This window comes from Hippopotamus amphibius, chromosome 5 (genome assembly GCF_030028045.1).
Source record: "Hippopotamus amphibius kiboko isolate mHipAmp2 chromosome 5, mHipAmp2.hap2, whole genome shotgun sequence".
Lineage (NCBI taxonomy): Eukaryota > Metazoa > Chordata > Mammalia > Artiodactyla > Hippopotamidae > Hippopotamus > Hippopotamus amphibius.
Window position 1 is genome coordinate 17,195,596 of NC_080190.1, and position 18,114 is coordinate 17,213,709.

Below are 18,114 nucleotides of genomic sequence, written 5' to 3' on the forward strand. Positions count from 1 at the left end.
GTCAAAATAGTATCTCTGTGCACTTTGAATCTGCAAGTTCAGATCTATCTTTATTTCAGGGAAATTCTTATATATTAGATCTCTGAATATATCTTCTGCTTCTTAAGTTCTCTACTTCTGGGACATAAGCTTTTTCATCTTCCTTTATTTTGCACATCTGTTGGTTTTCTCTCATTGTTTTAGGCTCTTTCTTCTGCAGTCATTGAGATCATCTCAAACTTTTCTGTCCTAGGAATTAGATATTTATCAGCGTCTGCTCTCTTCTTTGATGTCTCATTTATTCCTGTGGATCCTGTCTTGGTCCTCAGTTTTCATTTCTTGTTTCTAGAGTCTTTCTCTTCATCTCATTCTGTTGTGTCATCCTCACACTCGTGAGCTCTTTTTAAATTCCGTGCACTAATTCAACATCCTGTGCCCACTCGCCTTCACTCTCGTCCCACACAAAAGCCAGACAGATCCTGTGGAAATGGCAGTCAGATCCTGCAACTTTCTCTGCTCCGTGCCTCCAGCGGCTTCCCACCTCGCTGAGAGCCAAGGCCCTGGAGTGACCAACAGGGAGGGGCCTAACTCCTCCTCCTCTCTAACCTCACTCCTGCTCTCGCTCTTTGAACACACCAGGTCACCTCCCTCCTCCAGACCTTTGCTCTTCTTGTTTACTCTGTCTGGAATGCTCTTTCCTCAGATATCCACATGGCTACTCCCCCACCTCCTTCAGGTTTACGCAAATGGCACTTTCTTAAAGAGGGCTTCCTCGGCCACTCACTTCAAACCACAACCCCTTCCCCCAACACTCTTTCTCCAGCCTTGATTTTTCTCCATAGTACTTATCACTTCTATCATATATATCATATGATATATATATGTAGTTTGCTTATATGTTTTATTATATCAACCACATACACACACACAACTAGAAGGTAAGCTCCATCACAGCAAGGATTTCTGTGTATTGTCCTTGCAGCAATATCCCAGCACCTAGAACAGTTCCTGACACTCAGTAAGCACTCAATATGCATTTCCTGAATGAATGAGTGGGCTGGGGATAACTTTGTCTTCCCGGTTCTTTTCCTAACATTGAGGTCTAGTCTTTCTTGGATGGTTGGCATCACACTGACATTTTCATTTGGCAGCAAAGATCATGTGTCAGGGTGTCAGGAGGGGATCTAAATTCTTTAAGGCATTGTAAGTAAAATTCCCCACATTTGATATTATCAAAAGGCTTCCTATAGCCTAATATTGTTTTGAGAACTTGAGCTTTACTGTTTTCCGTTATCCTATTTTTGTTGTAAATTGATGAAGCAGTGAGAAACTAAGTAATAACAATCATTATTACCTTCCTTGAGCTCCTTCTCGATGCCAGGCACTGTGCCAGGCACTTTCATTTCATATAGAGCTTCTTTCAGCCTCACCCAGTGCTGGGTACTTAATTTGCAGAATCTAGTGCAAAAGGAAAATGTGAGACCCGTCATTCAAAGTGCAGGAATACAATGCCATTAAAGCTACTACAATATAAAGCTTTTTTTTTTCTTTATTCCACGTACTCCTTCTCACCTTGTCATAGTGTTTTCATTTGCTATTTAATGTTTACCTAAATAAGGTAAAATTTTAAATTGTTGACATGAATTTGGACCTCTCATGTTTACGTTGTGCACTGCTCATTTTAAATACAGATATAAGAGCGTTGAACTCACTTGTGGAGTCATGGAAATTGCCCAATTTATTTTTTACAGATTGTAGATGCATATGTATTTCATTCTTTCCAGTAGCATGGGAATTCTGCACACAATTAGCTCAGCTGTTTTTGTTTCACTTCTTGGATGCATGTACATTCTAATGACACTCTCTACCTTCGGCTTATTGATGAGTAAGGAAGGATGGAAGGAAAAGGGGGCAGTGGGCTGTCTATCTTTCCTTTTGTTTCTATATCATCATTTTCAGGGTAAGTGGTTGGCTAACTAGGGAAATAACATGAGTCAGAAGGGATATGATAGGGTCCCTTGGTCGTTTGTGTTTCCTGGAACACCTTGCCTTCTTTCTTGCATTCTGGTTTGAATGGAAAGTGACCTCTCAGCGCCGCTACTTCTTCAGTCGTAGATGTGACACACTTCCCTCGCACTCGCTTGACTCCCTGAATTCCCATGCATCACGGGTCCACTGGAATTGTGAGCCCAGGAGGCATTGCAAACACCACCTGAGAAGGGAGCAGCAGGGATGGCAGACACGCATCCTGCGTCCATCTCGTCCGCTCACACGCATGTTCCACTGTCCCATCGGAGCTCGCTTACCAAACACAAGTTCAGTGATAGAATTCTTACGAATCTCAATATGACAAGAGCAGAGCATTAAACCAAATGGAGGGCCCATCTGAGCACAGGCCCCTACACAGCTTCCCAGCTTGCACGCCCAGGAAGCTGGCCCTGTCCTCACCACCACACCCCAAGTGGAGTGTGTTACTACTGTTCGGATGAGACTGCTGAAACCCAGAGAGAAAATAACATGCCCGAGGTCCCTGAGCCTGTGGCAGAGCTGGAACTCAAACGCTGGCTGTGTGATCAGGTTGCCTGTGTGGCCAGTTAGCAAAATGGAATAACCATGGGGTAGGAGGTAAGACACGAGGGGTTTTGGCCATTTCCAAGTAATTGTGTAACTTTGGACAAGTCCGCCTTAGGACTTTACTTCTCATCTTAACATGAAGTTAATGCCTTTTTTTGTTTTTTATACACGTTATAGTTTTTCGTGAACCAGAGGGTTGGTGGCATGGTCCCTTCTCTCTTTGTCCTAAGAACTGGAGGAACCCACAGGGACGTGTGTTGAGTGACAGTGCTGTCCTTCCTGTGGCAGCACATGCACTAATGGCCATGCACTTTGCATGCTTTATTTGGTCTGTCCCTCAGAAGATGCTGAAATGTCCCAGGAGAATGCGAGAGAGGTTATTTTCTGGGAGTGTGCATGGGCATCGTTAGAGGGAAGGGAGCAAAAGGAGGCTTTGTCAACCTTACAAAAATGCTGTGACCACCTTCCACAAAAATATTTTTAATTTTTGTGTGGACCATAGGAATGCTGTTCCTCGAGGATGACTGAACAGGGTGGATGACTGAATTGAGAATGTGGATCTGGGTACACCATCTTCGCCTGTCCAGCCAAGGATGAGCGCAACAGGCCAAGGTGATGCTATTCACCTGGCAGTTTCTATCATAAGAAGTCCAAGAGCCAATGAAGGATAAGGTAGCAGGAGAGAAGATGATTTTATATAGACAAGGCAAAATGCACTATCCTTTCCACTGTGCCAAGTCTTATGGAAATGCCAAAGAAGCTGATGTACATGGAGTGCATCTTGATTCAAAAAATGTCTGTGTGTGTGTGTAGTTGGGAATAGGGAAAAGGAGACTCTTTAATGACCTCTATGGAAACGAAGACCCAACAAAGCAAAGGGTGGGCTTTGAATTCTGACAAACCTCTTTCCTCAAGTGTAAAGATAATAATATTATCTTATCCGGTTGTTAGGAGGATTAAGTGAGGTGATAAATAATGTAAAGAGACTAGAATGGTGGCTGACATATAATAAGCACCCTGTAAATGGCGGCGAAAGTATTATTAAGGATTAGTTATTAAAGAGACACTGTAAAAAGCTAAGTTCCTTTCAACTAGTTTCTTTGCAAGCTGAATTATTGGTTTGCATCTCAGCAAATACTTTCAAGCAACCACTAATTGATTTATATATGAGACTGAATTTACTTTTAATTTACTTAAGTAAGATTTTTTTTTAATTTTTTTTGGCTGCATTGGGTTTTCGTTGCTGTGCTTGGGCCTTCTCTAATTGCAATGAGCGGGGGCTGCTCTTTGTTGCGGTGCGTGGGCTTCTCAGTGCAGTGGCTTCTGTTGTTGCGGAGCATGGGCTCTAGGTGCACAGGCTTCAGTAATGGTAACATGTGGGCTCAGTAGTTGTGGTGCACGGACTTAGTTGCTCTGTGGCATGTGAGATCTTCCTGGACCAGGGATCAAACCCATGTCCCCTGCATTGGCAGGTGGATTCTTAACCGCTGCACCACCAGGGAAGTCCCTTGAGTAAGATTTTTAAATCAGTCTTTTTGATGTAAAAATGAATACTTAGCCAGCATTTTGACTTACTATGGCAAGCCAGTCACATTTATTCCTTAGAATTCACCAAATATCACGTTCCTACTTTGTGCCTATCACTATGTGAAGACAGATATTCACATGTGATCCCTTCCCTCAGAAAGCCCACAATCTTTTGCAAAAATAGATACATAAATCCTTCATTGCAATGTAGTCAAATTCAGAGCACTGGTGATATTAAGTACCAGAAAAAAGGAGGTGTTGCTAGGAAAGGCATCACAGCTCCAGATGATAGGAAATGACCGTTTTTCTCTCCCAATAACTGTATTTCTACCTAGAAAGTATTAGGGGAAAAGATAAAGCTAATAGTAACTTGTTGGGGGTAGGGGAGGAAGAAGACCTTTTCCCTAAGTAATTCAGAGCTATTTCTGTACTTCTTGTGAACTTCTCATGTGCCTGAAATTAGGCTAAAATCTGTGAAACTCTCTCTACTATCAAAAGGTCCTTTGAGTTCCAGTACTAGGTTCCAGTGCACTTGTAGGAAAAAGGCTTGTTTTGTGCTCCCTCTGCAGTTTATATCTTTAGTGGATTATTTATAGAGAGCTTTAAATACACCTTAGTAATTTTTCCTAAGCTGCAACCTATTGTTTAGGTCCAAACTCAGAATTGGCTTCTGAGAAGGACCACGGGAAGTTTTGGATACAAATGTAAAATAATTCTTAAAGAACTTATGGAAAAGAACTTTGCTGAGCCTTGATTCTGTGAGATTCACGTGGGAAAAATCCTAAGAATTCTCCGATGAAGACATGAGAGTAGGATCAAGAGGGATCAGACATTTATGAATTTGTATCAGACTGTAGGAAACTTTGGAATCATCTCTACTAATAAATTTTCACGAAGATTGCAGCACATGTCATGATGATTGTTATTTCAGCCAACTGAGAAGAGAGAGGTTGTTTTTTAGATGTGGCGGCATGGGCTGTAGCTGTGTTTGTAAATTGCATGTTCATTCACTTCCTGTGATGCAGGCCAGTGTGGTAGGCCAGTCAGTGGTCCTTGATCACTTGAGGAGCTGGTGCAGCTCAAGCCTCATCCTGGGAAACCTGAATCATCAGACCTTGGATGCGACCAGGTGTATGCATTTAAAGCACCCCTATTATTTATCTCCCTGGAGGTCTGCACACTGCGCTCTTGGAAGTCTAGAAAAGCATGAAAACCTCCTTCCCTTCATGGAACTCACAGCCTCATTGTGGACATGAAGCCATTCCTACAGGAGGATAAGCCAATCCCAAATGGTTTCTGCTACTTAAAATGCTGCGTGTGGGATGTCTGGCTGTCATTTTATCCTATTTTTCAGGGGAATATTTAAGTAAACTAATAAACATAGACACTTTCTGGGCACGTCTGCTAAATACTGGACATGTACACACCAACACAATCCAGTTTGGATGAAGGACGCAGTATGCTTGGAAGCACATCATGGCAGACTTTGAAATGCACCCGAAGTCTTTTGAACTTAATCTGTAAAGAAATAGGTAGCTCAGGTTTGAGATTCATATCACCAAGGTCCAACCTCCTTTGCGTGGCATTCAGAGCCCTCCATGACCTGCCACCCTGGCCTTGGTTTGAGCCTCTCCCTGTTCCCTTTGAACAGTGAGCTTGATACCTTCTTGCCTCATGAGGAGGCCATGGGATGACCTTTCCCCCTCCCTTCACTTGGTAGCCCTATCTTGCCCCTTTACTCCTCCTAGAAGCCTCTCCTGACTCTCCAGGTTGGGCTTAGCACCACCCTGCACCCTGTGCACCCCCTTCTGTCTTATCACCTTCCTGCTTGCGTGGAGAGTGTTTGTGTGTGAGCGTCCCCTCCACTAGATGGTAAGCAACTCAGAGCAGTGATTTCTCTCTTTCTGTTTTGGTACTGCCAGCCCAGTACCTGACGTACTGTAGATGCCCCATAAATGTCTGCAGTGAGGTTGTTAGATGTAAACACTACATGGAAGGCGAAAAACAAACTCATCCTCAAGTTTTTCTTCTGCTGGATTCTGCTAGAGAGGATTTTGAGCACTCTTTTGCCAGTGAGTCCAAAGGTTTTGAGGGATGGGTGATACCTGGACACCTGGGGTCCAGGCTGCATAGGCCATAGGCAGTCTGTGGCCCTGCAGGAGAGAGAGCAGTGAGGACGTGGACTCAATCAGATTGCTTGTTTTCTGGTTTTCACATTTCCCTCTTAATTGGCATGGCTTCTGTGGAAGTGATGTACTCTTGATTTTTTGCCAAGAGTGGCTGTGTGCTCACAAAGCTTTTCTCTCCAACAAAATGGCTTCTGTCCTTTGGTCACTTGTGGACAAGCCTGGCTTCATTTTGTGAGTGAATGACAAGGCGGCAGTGAGTCAGTTTGAGGGAATAAAACAACAAATGAACCCACGGGTTGGTGTCTGTATTATGAAGTCTTGTCTCATCTGAGTGGAATGAGATTGAGATAAATTCTTTGGAAATCTTCTCGAGAAATAAGAATAAAAAGTCCTGCCATCTTACAAACTGTACATTTTTAAATTTTTTCCTTCATTTATTTTGCTGTACTTCTTGTAGCTTTAACTAACTGTAAAGCAGAAAATATCTACGCTTTGCTTCTTTCTCGAAGCTCTTAACTATTTGGCCCTGAGGCAAGGAGACAAAAACAATTTGGTTTTACTCTGCCACATTCCAAAAATAACTTTAGTAAAACCCTCTTTGGTTATCTTAAAGGTGTAGAGTGGATGCTTTTATCCTAAAGTAGCAGTGTCTGACTGTTGGGGGGATTTTAGCCATATGACTGTTATTTAGCAACTAAATGCTAGTGACTCATTCACTTTGACTGTGGTACAGGAAAATTCTTTCCATGGAAAACACAGGAGGGGGGATATCTCTCTGAACCACTATGTAGTATTTTCCTTTGGAAAACGCTTCTCTGAAAATGAACAGGCACCAGCTGTTACTCTGCCGGCTTAGTCTCCGAAGCTACTGGCGGTGAGCCTTCCTCAACCAGGGTTTCTGTGCATTTTACCCACAAAGGTATACAGGTAGGTTCAGAGCTGTCATACAGGATCAGTTTGGTTAATAAACTGAAATCTCAGGATTAAAAATGGTCACCCTGAATAACAGAGAAATTGAACTAATTGCTTTATGGTATCTGGAATATTTCTGTATGATTTGGTTTGGACTAGAAACACAATGGTGTTTTAGTGTCGCGTTCCGTTAGGGAGAGAAGGAGGGAGGAGGAGGAGAGAGAGGGAGAGAGAGTTCTGTTGCCTTCGCTTTGCGCTGAATGACATGAAAGCCTTGGGGAGAAGTGCCTCGGTGAGGTGCTCATCTATTTATGCAGCAAAAATATAGTGAAATAAATTCACCTGCTAGGCTCACGGCACCAAACTAATTCCAGCTCTCTGAGTTTACTGTTGCTTCTCAGCATCCCCTTGCGCGCTCTGAGGGTGTTAGGGATGGGAGAAGTAGATTGTGCAGTGCCCGCCATGGACATTTGGGGATGGACAGGGCTTGTCCTCTCCTGCTCTTGAGCCCTGCCCATCCCTCTGGACCTGGGGTCCTGCTGCTCTCATGCTTGGCTCTTATTTATGAATGGAGGTTAGAGAAGCCGCTTAAAGGCTCTTTAGTGCTTACACTCCAGCTGGCTACTGACTTAGGAAAAATATGACCCTGTGGGGCTGCGGTGGGGGCAGGGAGGACTGTGGGAGAAGTTTGTGTCACAGAAACGACGACCCAGGGGTTGGAGGGGCCTGAGCCCTTTCTGACAGGCAGAGACGCCCAGGCTATTAATAGTAAAGCCCTGAATCACAGATGTAGGAATGTCACAGCTGCTTGAGCTCTGCCACTGTTACCGGGCGGAAAGCCAGCCAGGGAAGGCCTGGCCCGGCCCCACCCAACGTCATTTCGGCTATAAACAACCTCGGAGGCAAAGACGAGCGAGGCACGTTGATTGACTTCATTCCTTTCTGTTACCCCGGCTCTCTTAGACCCAACACGGTACAATACTTGCAGTAAAACAGTCTGATCCCGGCTGTGCGTCCCGGTTCTGAAAGACGGGTCGTCCATCTGCTGCTCTCCCTGAGCGATGGCATCTGCCTTTGTGTCTCTCGCGCATCACATCTCTCCCACGTGGTGGGGAGAGCAAGCAGACGAGCTGGGTTTCAGAGACGGGTGCTGGAACGGGGCGGGCGTCAGCTTGGTGACCCCCCACCCCTGCCCCCGGCAAGTCACCTGCTCCCGTGAAACCGACCTGTGCTCCTGCGGGTCAGAAATCCGCAAGGCTTGTCCCTTGTCAGGCTTCGCTGCCTCTGCTGGATGAGGCTTAGGCTGGTGAGGGGTGCGGGTGGGACTCTGCCCTTCGCTTTGTGGCTGGGAGGTTTCCTCCCTTACATGCACACAACCCGAGAGGGGCTTGTCTAGAAAACGCTAAAGAAGCAGGGAGAAGGGGGAAGCCAGAATCCTACCTAACTGGATAAGTCAGATTTTTACTTTGATCCTGAATTTGATCCTGGATGAGGCATTGAATCCTGAATGAGCCTCTTCCCAGGCTCCCTCTCATTGTCCCAGTTGTCCCCCACTCCCCCCATTTCAGGTGGGGCGGGAGCAGCAGGGCAAATCACACATCAGATGTCATTATTCATTTTTCATTATAATGAAGCCTCCAGGACCTTAACAGTTGAAGACAGTGAACTTGCAGGCATCACTAGCATTATTTTTCTACCAAGGCTAATTTTTTTTTATTCAGTTGGGCTGGAAGAAGCTGAACGGAGAGCAGCAGTAATAGGAGGCTAATAAGCTAGCAGTTGATAGTTTTACTTACTGGAACAGTCCCTGGCCTGCCCCTCGGCCTCCCTCTTCTGGCAATCATTTATCAGACCCCCGGGGAGGGGGCCAGGGCCGGGGAGCATTTTGATGCCCATGTTTTCCCGGCGCGTGGAGTGCTACGTGGTGTCGGTGACCAGAGATTAGGACACTGGAATTTTGCATTTGTTACAGCAGCAGCTGTAGTGAGTGGCTGCGGCCGAAGGGCAGCGTCCCCGAGCAGGGCGCGGCCACCACTCGGCTGCGATCGCCGGGGCGGGCACCGGAGCTCGGCCCTCCAGACGGGGGCGGGATTTTAGAAAGAAGCCCCGCACTTGGCGAGTGGATGCCCGGGATCTTGCTCGCTGCCTCTGCCGCCGCCGCCGCCGCCGATCTGTCTGCCTAGGGGCGCTCCCACTCCTAGACTTTGTTCCTGTTTCCTCCGGCGCTGCTCGCCAAAGGCCCCGGTTGCCATGGTGAAGGAGAAAGGTAATTATAAATATCGATCACTGTGCATGGTTGCAGAAGTTGGACTGGTGCTGCAGGGCTCGGCCACCTGATGGGGGATGATCGATGGAAAGCCAGGCAGACATGTTCTTGGTGTGAGAATCTGTATTGTGAGGTCCGGGTTTCCATAGAAGGGAGACTTACTTCATAATTAAGTACCTTTCATTTCACCGCGGCATCCTCGTAGGAAGCACATCCTATTTCTGTAGCGTTTGCACAGCCAAACTCCCGGGCATGTGTCTCTCTTGATTGCCATTGCACTTTGAATTTTTGGTTGTGTTTGAGACCTGCCTTCCTGCCCTCCTCCTAGCCTTCATTCTTCCTCACTTACCCCCACCCAAATCAATAAATTAATGAAGATGTATGATGAAAGGGCTTTTCTACCAGGTCTGTGCTGTGTTGGGACCTGCTCAAGCCTAGCTGGGACTGGCTGGAAGTTCCAAGCAGGCTGTCTTAAAGGTTCCAGGTGTGTGGCTGTAATAACCTGTCATTTCAGCGGCATCCCTAATCACTCCTCCAAACACCTTAAAGGATGCGTAACATGTCAAAGGTGGCAAATCATGTCTTAAGAAGAATGTAAAAAGGGAGAGGGCAGTCATGCTCTGCACAGGTGTACAGTATTTATGTACTGGGCGTGGTCCTGAAATGGAAGTTAAATCTTTCAGAATTGAATTGTTGTTTAAATTATTCATTTATCTGGGAAATGTAAAAGAGCATAACAATGTTTGATCTTAATTATCCAAGCAATATATAAATATGTCTTATGGTAAGAAAAGTGAAATGTCACAGGAGATTAGAGGGTGAAAGATGAAATCCTCTTGTCCCTACCCTGTCCACCTCAACTCGCCTTTCTCTCTTAAGGCAAATAATTACTGTGCATCCTTCTAGACCTTCTAGATAGGAATAAGATAGAGAGATGATAGGTAGGTAGGTAGGTAGATAGATAGATAGATAGATAGATAGATAGATAGATAGTTAGATAGATGTATTAAAAAAGGATCATTCTCTGATCATTTTTCTGTGACTTGCTTTTTTCTCTTAATAATGTGTCTTCAGGACCTTCACTGCATGATTTGATAGTGAGTAACCACCATTTAACTTTGCTTTTTGGTAAGCTCAGATTTATTCTGCCACATTTTCTGACTGTGGACATATTTCTCCATAAACACAGATGTCTGCTCTTTGGGGGCTGTCTTGAACATTTCAGTGATTTATCTTTATCTACTTTTTCTTAAAGCCCCTACAGGGAATATATGTGAGGTGAACGTGCTGAACTCAAATTGGTCCCTATTGCTGGAAACTCAGTTCAGGTTTATTATACTAATGGATGGGTGGAGAATAGGAGCATGACAGCTAACCGTGTTAAGGCCGCACCTTAGGACAAAGAGAAGCAGCTTCTGCTCTGTCCATTCTGCTCCAGTGTATCTTTCCTAAATCACGTGGTTTAGCTTTGGTTTTTCACTGACTAAGGGGTAATTGAGTGAAATGATTTGGTGGGTATTAAGGTGCTTCTGATAATGCTGCCTCTCTTTTGGGGGTGCTTCCAGGAACCCTCAGAGTAACAGATAAAGATGTTGACATTTAATCAAGGTCAGGTCTCTTCATTTTTACCTCCCCCACAGCTGGAACAACCTGGCTCTGATCTTTATTGCTAATGGATTTGAGTTTGTTTCTCCAATATGAGTAATTTATGAGTGATGGGAAAGGGGATTGTAAAAGCCACTTCCTGATTCCATCCCTCAGGGGCCCACGGAAGCCCCAAACTCGCTGTATGTGGTGAATGTATTATAGATCAGTGGTCCCCAAATAGCAGCTCTTTTTAAGTCATTGCAAACTTCCCAAAGCTCGGATTGCCTCAGTTCACACTTGCTTTACAAGTCAGTAACCACTTTCTGACTGGAACACTTTGGACAGGCCACCAAGAGGTCACATACTAGTATTATCTTAGCCCTTAGCCACTGATTAAAGGCTGTTCCTTTTTTATTTTGAGGTCTGTGTCAGTCTCCACTTCTCCCTCCCAGCTCCCTGACTGCATTGACCTCAGCCAACAGCAGGGGAAGGCAGGGTTTTTGGTGGGTACACAAGGGCTTCCGTGGAAAGAAATGAATTTCATTATAGCTTTTAAAGCGAGAAGGGCACAGGAGAGCTTGTAGTCCAGGCATTCATCCTAGACATGAGAAAACTGGCCTTCAGAAAGGGTAAGTAAATTGCTCCAAATCACACAGTGGGTAATTGGACCAAGCACTCACCCGCTGGGTTCCATCAAAGAGGGGCATGAGGTAAAGCATCTGCGTTTACCAACCTTGTGTGGACACCCACTGGCTCTGTCACTAGACAACGAGCCTCTCAGAAGCAGCCCTGTGTCTCTGTCTTTAATTTTCCAGTGTGTAGTTTGGTGCCAGCCCATCATAGATTCTCATAGTTGAAACAGGTTGGCCCATTGTCAGAGCTGGATCCGGAACCTGTGTCTTCTTGATTCTGAGACCTTTCTAGCCCTCTCCATCTCCTCTTGCTCCCAGAGAGGCCCAGTTTCTTCCTTCCTCCTGGAACTGACACGAACCAGCCTTGAGCGAGCTTGGGTCAAGGCAGCGTCCATCCTGAGGAGCATGGGAAGCCTTCTGAAGGACTGACTTAGGTTCCCTGTTGCTCACCACTTAGAGATGGTTTAGGTCACACTGGTCCGTGCCACCATTTTCTCTCCTGGATAAAGTTTCCATGTGTCTCTCTGGCTTGGGGTTGACACTGACTGGAAAAAAAGCGTGATGGCAGACCACACCTCTGCAAGTGTGGAATGACACTTGCCTATGTCCTTGGACCCTCATTCTCCTCTGTTCTCCTAAACAGGCACCCACCCACTTCCAGTTGCAGACGCATTGATCTGGGAATCTTGATAAAATGGTTATTTCTCTGATGTGTTCCACGGCGTCTTACCCTTGCTGTGTCCTATAACAAAAAAGCAGGAGAGATTTTTGTGGGTTTATCAGTCAATATGTGTCTTCCTGAATACACTTTCAGCAACCTCAACTCCAGAGCTCCCTCTACTCATTTAAAAACTCTAATTGTTTAGCTTATGTGTGTTCCAGTGCAAGTTTTAAAAATAAACACAAGAGGGATTTATTATTTCTTTTTGTTAGAGAAAACAAGAATAAGCAAATACTAGAGATTACATTATGTAAACACGCATTTATTTAAATAATAAGAGAGGCTTATGGTTTGGAAATCATGTAAGAGGATAAAAATTTAGCAGCGAGAGAGTCATATCAAGGAAAACAGAGTTCTCCATTTGAGCACATCATTTTGTTTTATTTTGTTTTGTTTTGTTTTGTTTCCTGGAAGTTTTCTGCCACTGTTGGGTGACCCAACTTGCTTTTAAGGTAGAGCAGGACCCAGTGAAACTCATTCTGGTTCACCGTCGACAGAGAGATGTTCACCCTCCATCTGACATTCAAGTGTGTGGCGCGTGCACGCGCACACACACACACACACACACACACAGAGCAATCTTGTTTCTTGGCAACTTCTGAGAACAGCGGTGTACTGGGTCTCAAATGTGACCTACAGACTGGCACCAAAGTAATCCTCTTAGGACACTGATGTCATCATATTTCCAGCTCAAAAACCTAAATGAGAGGCAAGGTAAAGTTCAAGGCTTCCTGCTAATTATTGAGGATTCTCCCCAAGTCCTTAAATGCCTTCCCCGCCTCACCCCTATCTAAGCCAATCTTGTTTTTCTTGTTTTTCTTTTTAATGTTATTGTTAAATCTGCCAGTTATTGAAAACATACTAAATGGCAGGCTTTGTGTTGAAAGCTTTACATATGCTGTCTCTGTCTTTGAACCCATCAAGGTCGGTGGTTCTCCTCCCCTTTAATACATGAGGAAGAGGAGGCTCACGGGAGTTTAGAAACTTGCCAGAGATCACTTCGCTAGAAAGGAGAAGGACGGACTTTCTACCCAGGCCTATCTGGCTCCAGAATCTGTGCTAATTGTACTTATCCTCCCCTCCCCCCATTTTTCCTATTTGAATAATCGTGGAGGTGTTTTCCCTTTCCATCCTGGGTCATTCTGCCCCTCCTGCCCTGGTGAGAAATAGATATGGTCTCCTTTTCTGTATTTGCCCAAGACCTTACTCAAGTTCTGCTTCCTTACAATGCTTTTCAAAGGCCCATCCCTTCTGTAAATCCTTCTAGAATTACTCTGAGCACCTAAGTAAACACCAGAGAAATTAAACAACAATCCATCACCTGTATGACTTAAGAAAGAGTGTCTCTCTCTCCCTGAGTTGTTGACTTCCTGTATCGTCTTATCAAGCAACCTTCAGAGTCGCCACGTGTTGCTGCCTCTAATGGTATCTCTCCTTCTGCCCCATCCCACTCCTCCCAAAACTCATTCCCACACAGACACTACCCACTCAGGTGCGTGCACACTGCCTAATGTAATCGAAACCCGTTTCTGTTCCATCCTCGGGGACGTCTGAGAACAGATTGTTCTCTGCAGTGTAATAATTCGTCATCCATCCAAGTTGCCTTCCAAGCCCCCTGCTGGTGTAGATTAGCTTCTCCTGGATTCAGTTTTCCAACCCTGCTTCCCAGCTTGATGCTCCATACCCTACCCCTACCTGCTCCTGGAATTGTGCAGGTTCTTCCTTTTTCCTTCATTTGGAAAGCCCCAAGTTTTTCAAGGGGACACCAATGACAAGGACATTTCCTAAGCAAGACCTAAGTAAGGTCTAATGGGAAGCTATTGATTTAAGGAGACACCACGATGCTATAAGCTTAAGAATACATTGTCTTGATCAGTGACGTATACACACAATTCAGTTGTGAACTTTGCGTCTTTGGAGGGAGAGGAGATCCAGTTTTTGTCACTCGAGAGGAAAAAAAACCCAAGTGTGAATTTCTCTTACTGCTTTAGAGATGAAATAGTACTACTCTCACTAAGAAGTATGGCTGTGCCCTGCTTTTCTTCACAACCGATTTTTAAGGGTTTTTTGGGATTTCTAAGCCTAGGGGAAAGAACTTCACGTTTAAAAAAATCACAGCAAATCCATGCCCTCTGCCGCCTCCTCATTGATGGCTAAAAAATGTTTATCCAGAGAGAGGGGGGAAAAAAAGACTTCATTTCCACAATTAGAGCTAAAGCTGAATGTGGAAAGAAATCTGAGAGAAGGAACACATTGACTTAAATTTACCCAGTGCTCTTCAGAGCATCTGAGCTGCTGGGCAAGCTTAGAGGTGGTCCTACCTCTTGCCTCTCTCATGACCTGGTCAGGTGACCAGGAAGGATGAAACAACCTGTACTGCTTCACAGAAACCTCTTTTAAAGGACAAGAAATTGACTTTCCAAAGTCCTGCAGATAAAACGTCCTGGTGAGACTCCCCCTACCGAGAGCAAAATCTTGGCACCGATTCTCTGTGAGGAGAGGCTCCTCTGTGTCATCATCACATCCACAGCTCCTGGGAGGCACGCAGGAGGGTCCTCACAGTGCTTGCATCTCACATGCCAGAGCTGAAATGCTGAGTGTTTTCCTGGGCCAGCATTAGAGAGTCAGAGGACTTTTCAGAAGGTTCAGTGATGGGTGAGTGGTGCAGGATTTCTCCCCATTGTGGTTGAGCCTGGTCTGGGCACACCACAGTAGAAACCAGCCCAGCTTCCTATTTCATTGTGTGTTGGTCAGATGATGACTCATACTGAGAGGTATGTTTATCCCAAACTGGCAGGAGCTGTGTATTCAAGGGCAAATTTTGTTAACAGTGGGGTGGGTGAATATTTGTGTGCATGACCTCTTTTCCCTGAAACATTGTATTTGTGTTCACACTGATATGATTAATGCTACTATGGTCCACTGTGCCCTCGGGGGCACCAGGGGTGAGTTTCTGTGTCCCATTGCAGTCAAACAGGCTGACTTATTTGAATACTTGAGCTTAACTGTGAAGATGCTGGCTTTCTTAAGGCTTCCAGGGAGATGACTATCCAGGGCAGTGGTTCTCAAATGTTAGCAGGCAACAGAACCACTTGGAGGGCTTGTAAGAACAGGGATGTCTGGGCCCTGCTCCCAGAGTTCTGAATCAGTAAGTCTGAGGGAGGGCCCGGGGTTTTCCGTTTCTAGCAGTTCCCAGGCGATGTTGATGCTTGTGGTCTGGGGACCATACTCTGACACTGGCTAGGTAGTCCATGGTTTCTGTGGATAAAATGATCAACCTTCCAGGCAGAGCAGTGAGAACTTTGATGTAAGTAGTCCCTCCATTCTCTTTTACTAATTTTATCTTGCTTACAATGCAGCAAAGAGAAGGCCAAGGGCATGGTTCTCACTCTGATACTCCTGCATCAGAGAATGAAGCTGTAGTTCATTAAAAAAAAGACCTTCTGTGAGATCTGAGTGGCCAGGAGACTGCTGTCAGTATATGACAGTGGGTGTGCAGAGGGTGGGCATGGGAGGAAGTTACAAGATGCCTTTTCCTGGGAGTGAGCTGGTGTTCAGCTTGACCTGGGGAAGGCAGCAGTAATTTGAAGCCAAGGCACAGGTGTGCCATTCTGTAACTGCCATTCCTAATTCTCGAAGAGTCAGGTGAACATTTTTACTGGGGTTCATACACCATTTTGGAATCCTTTGGTAAAAGATGGTTTCAAAGGAGCCAGGGTAGTCTTTGAGGAGCTGAAACATAGTATTAAAACCTGCAGTATTTCACCCACCTCCGCTACCTGGGTCTATATTCTAGATGTCTGTGTTCTGCCTTGTTGTTCAACAACATTGATTGTTCAACAGTCTGTATTCACAATGCTATTTGGAACATTGTGCAGGGAGAAATTTAAGAAAAATTAAGAGAAACAGAGAATGGTAGAAAGAGGTAGCCAAGTTATTTCGCACTGGAGTATCTGATGGGAAATGAGAGAGAGGGCTGCATACCCCTCAGAAAAATGGCAGGGGCTGTGGGTTCCCAGGTCCGTGGAGGGTCCCCTAAGTGACATGTGGGGCTAGATGAGTGTCTGCTGGATTGCTGTGTGCCACGCGTGGGAGCCCTGTCTGGACAGCCATCGAGGACCAGTTTTAGGGCCGACAGTGGGAATGGTATCAGCTGGACTGGGTTCAGTGATGCTGTTCCTGCTCAACTGGAAGACACTTCCCATCCTGCCACGTGTGAAGAGCCCAGCCGGAAGCAATGAACCATAGCAATGGTCCTCTTGTGCACATCACAAGTTTATTGAGGTCTACTCTCCACAAGGCGTGCTGGGGGTAACCTGATACACTGAGAAGGTCCTCGCTTCAGTATGTTAATGAATTTGCCAGGGTCCAGAGGCGTGCTGATGGAAAACAGAGGCCACACAAGGTGACCAGAGGGGGTATAAATGGTTAGGGTTCAAAGGGAGGAAGAGCTGGTGTTTCAAATGAATCAGAAAAGGCTTTGCAGAAAAGGGGGCATTGAAGATTGGCCTTGAAGGGTTCTGTTGATTTCTTCTGGTTAGGGATGGTGTTGATTTCAGTTCATACTCATCACACAATGTCTGCTCCATGGTAAGTGCTCAGTGAATGTTGAACTAACAAGTGGGTGAATGATGTCTATGGGTGGGGGAGATGGTTATCCTTGTGTAAGTGTTTGTTCAGAACCTAATAAGAGATAAGCAGTCTAGGTATAGAGAAAAAGAAAATGCAGTTCTTGACCTGAAAGCACTTACATTCTAGCCAGGAACATAAACACAAATAATTATGATTCAGTGTGAAATGTATGCAACAGAGAACTCAAAGTGATATGGGACTGCAGTGCAGGGGGGTGATTAATTCTGCTGGGAGGTCATGGCAGGCAAGGCTTTGAAGGATGAACAGGAGTGCAACAAGTGGATAAAGGGGAAATGAGAGGAAGGTTTCCAACTGGCAAAACAGAAGCAATGAAGGAAATGCAGCCAGCTGAGTCTGGCAGGAACTGTGATTTGGTCACGTGACTACAGTGACCATGAGGAAGGGTAAATGGAGGGCTTTGCAGGTCAGGTTAAGCTGAGGAAGGTTAGAACCAAAGGCTGTATGTGCACATGCCTCCGAGAATCAGGCAGGTGACTTAGATGAATGGAGATTGGGACAAACAGGACAGCAGGGTCCTCTCTACAAGGAGAAGCCACTCTATTGCTCTGTTCTGGTTCCCGTGAAACTAGGAACAGAGGCATGTGGGCCACATGGCCAGACCTTCCAAGTTCTAAGAGAGGCTAGAATTAGGGGGGGGGTATGTAAAATCTCCAGATGCTTAAGTGTTGGCAAATGATTCAACTTTCTCTTCAAAAAAATCTTCATGTAGGCCAAACAAAACATGTCTGTGGTCAGGACTCAGCCAGAGGGCCTTCTGATTGTGGTCTGGGGCTTAACACAGTGCTCACCAAACCTACCCACAGCAAGAAATGTCTTTTCACACATCAAGACTCAAGACTCGTGCGCTTATGCATATAAATAGCTAAAGAAAAAGCCACATGAAGCAATACTTAACCTGTACGCTCTGCTCTTTTCTAGTCTCTTCTATGTTTTTAAACTAAGCTAGTCGTGATACATTAAACCTACACCCTTTTTCACTCAGTCAAGACCTGAAGCTTGAAAACCATTGGTTTAGAACATCTGCACTAACTAAAGTTTTTTTGGATGAAAACAGAATAAGGTACTTTCTTGGGCAACCATGTTTCCATCCTGGACACTTATAATAGTACTTAATAGATACATTTTGGTTAGGTT

The 18,114-nt window shown here is 45.2% G+C and overlaps 1 protein-coding gene across 8 annotated transcripts in view; it reads left to right on the plus strand.

Moving 5' to 3' along the window:
- Positions 1–18,114, plus strand: part of ABLIM1 (actin binding LIM protein 1) — a 298,002-nt gene that overhangs the window by 116,974 nt on the left and 162,914 nt on the right. Inside the window, exon 1 of one of the 8 annotated variants that reach the window (XM_057735887.1) lies at positions 9,084–9,387. The exons of the other annotated variants lie outside the window; for them this stretch is intronic. Within the exon in view, the coding sequence (XP_057591870.1) occupies positions 9,372–9,387 (16 nt within the window). The 5' untranslated portion in view covers positions 9,084–9,371. Of the gene's footprint in view, positions 1–9,083; positions 9,388–18,114 lie in introns of those variants that run through there. 8 annotated transcript variants of the gene reach the window in all.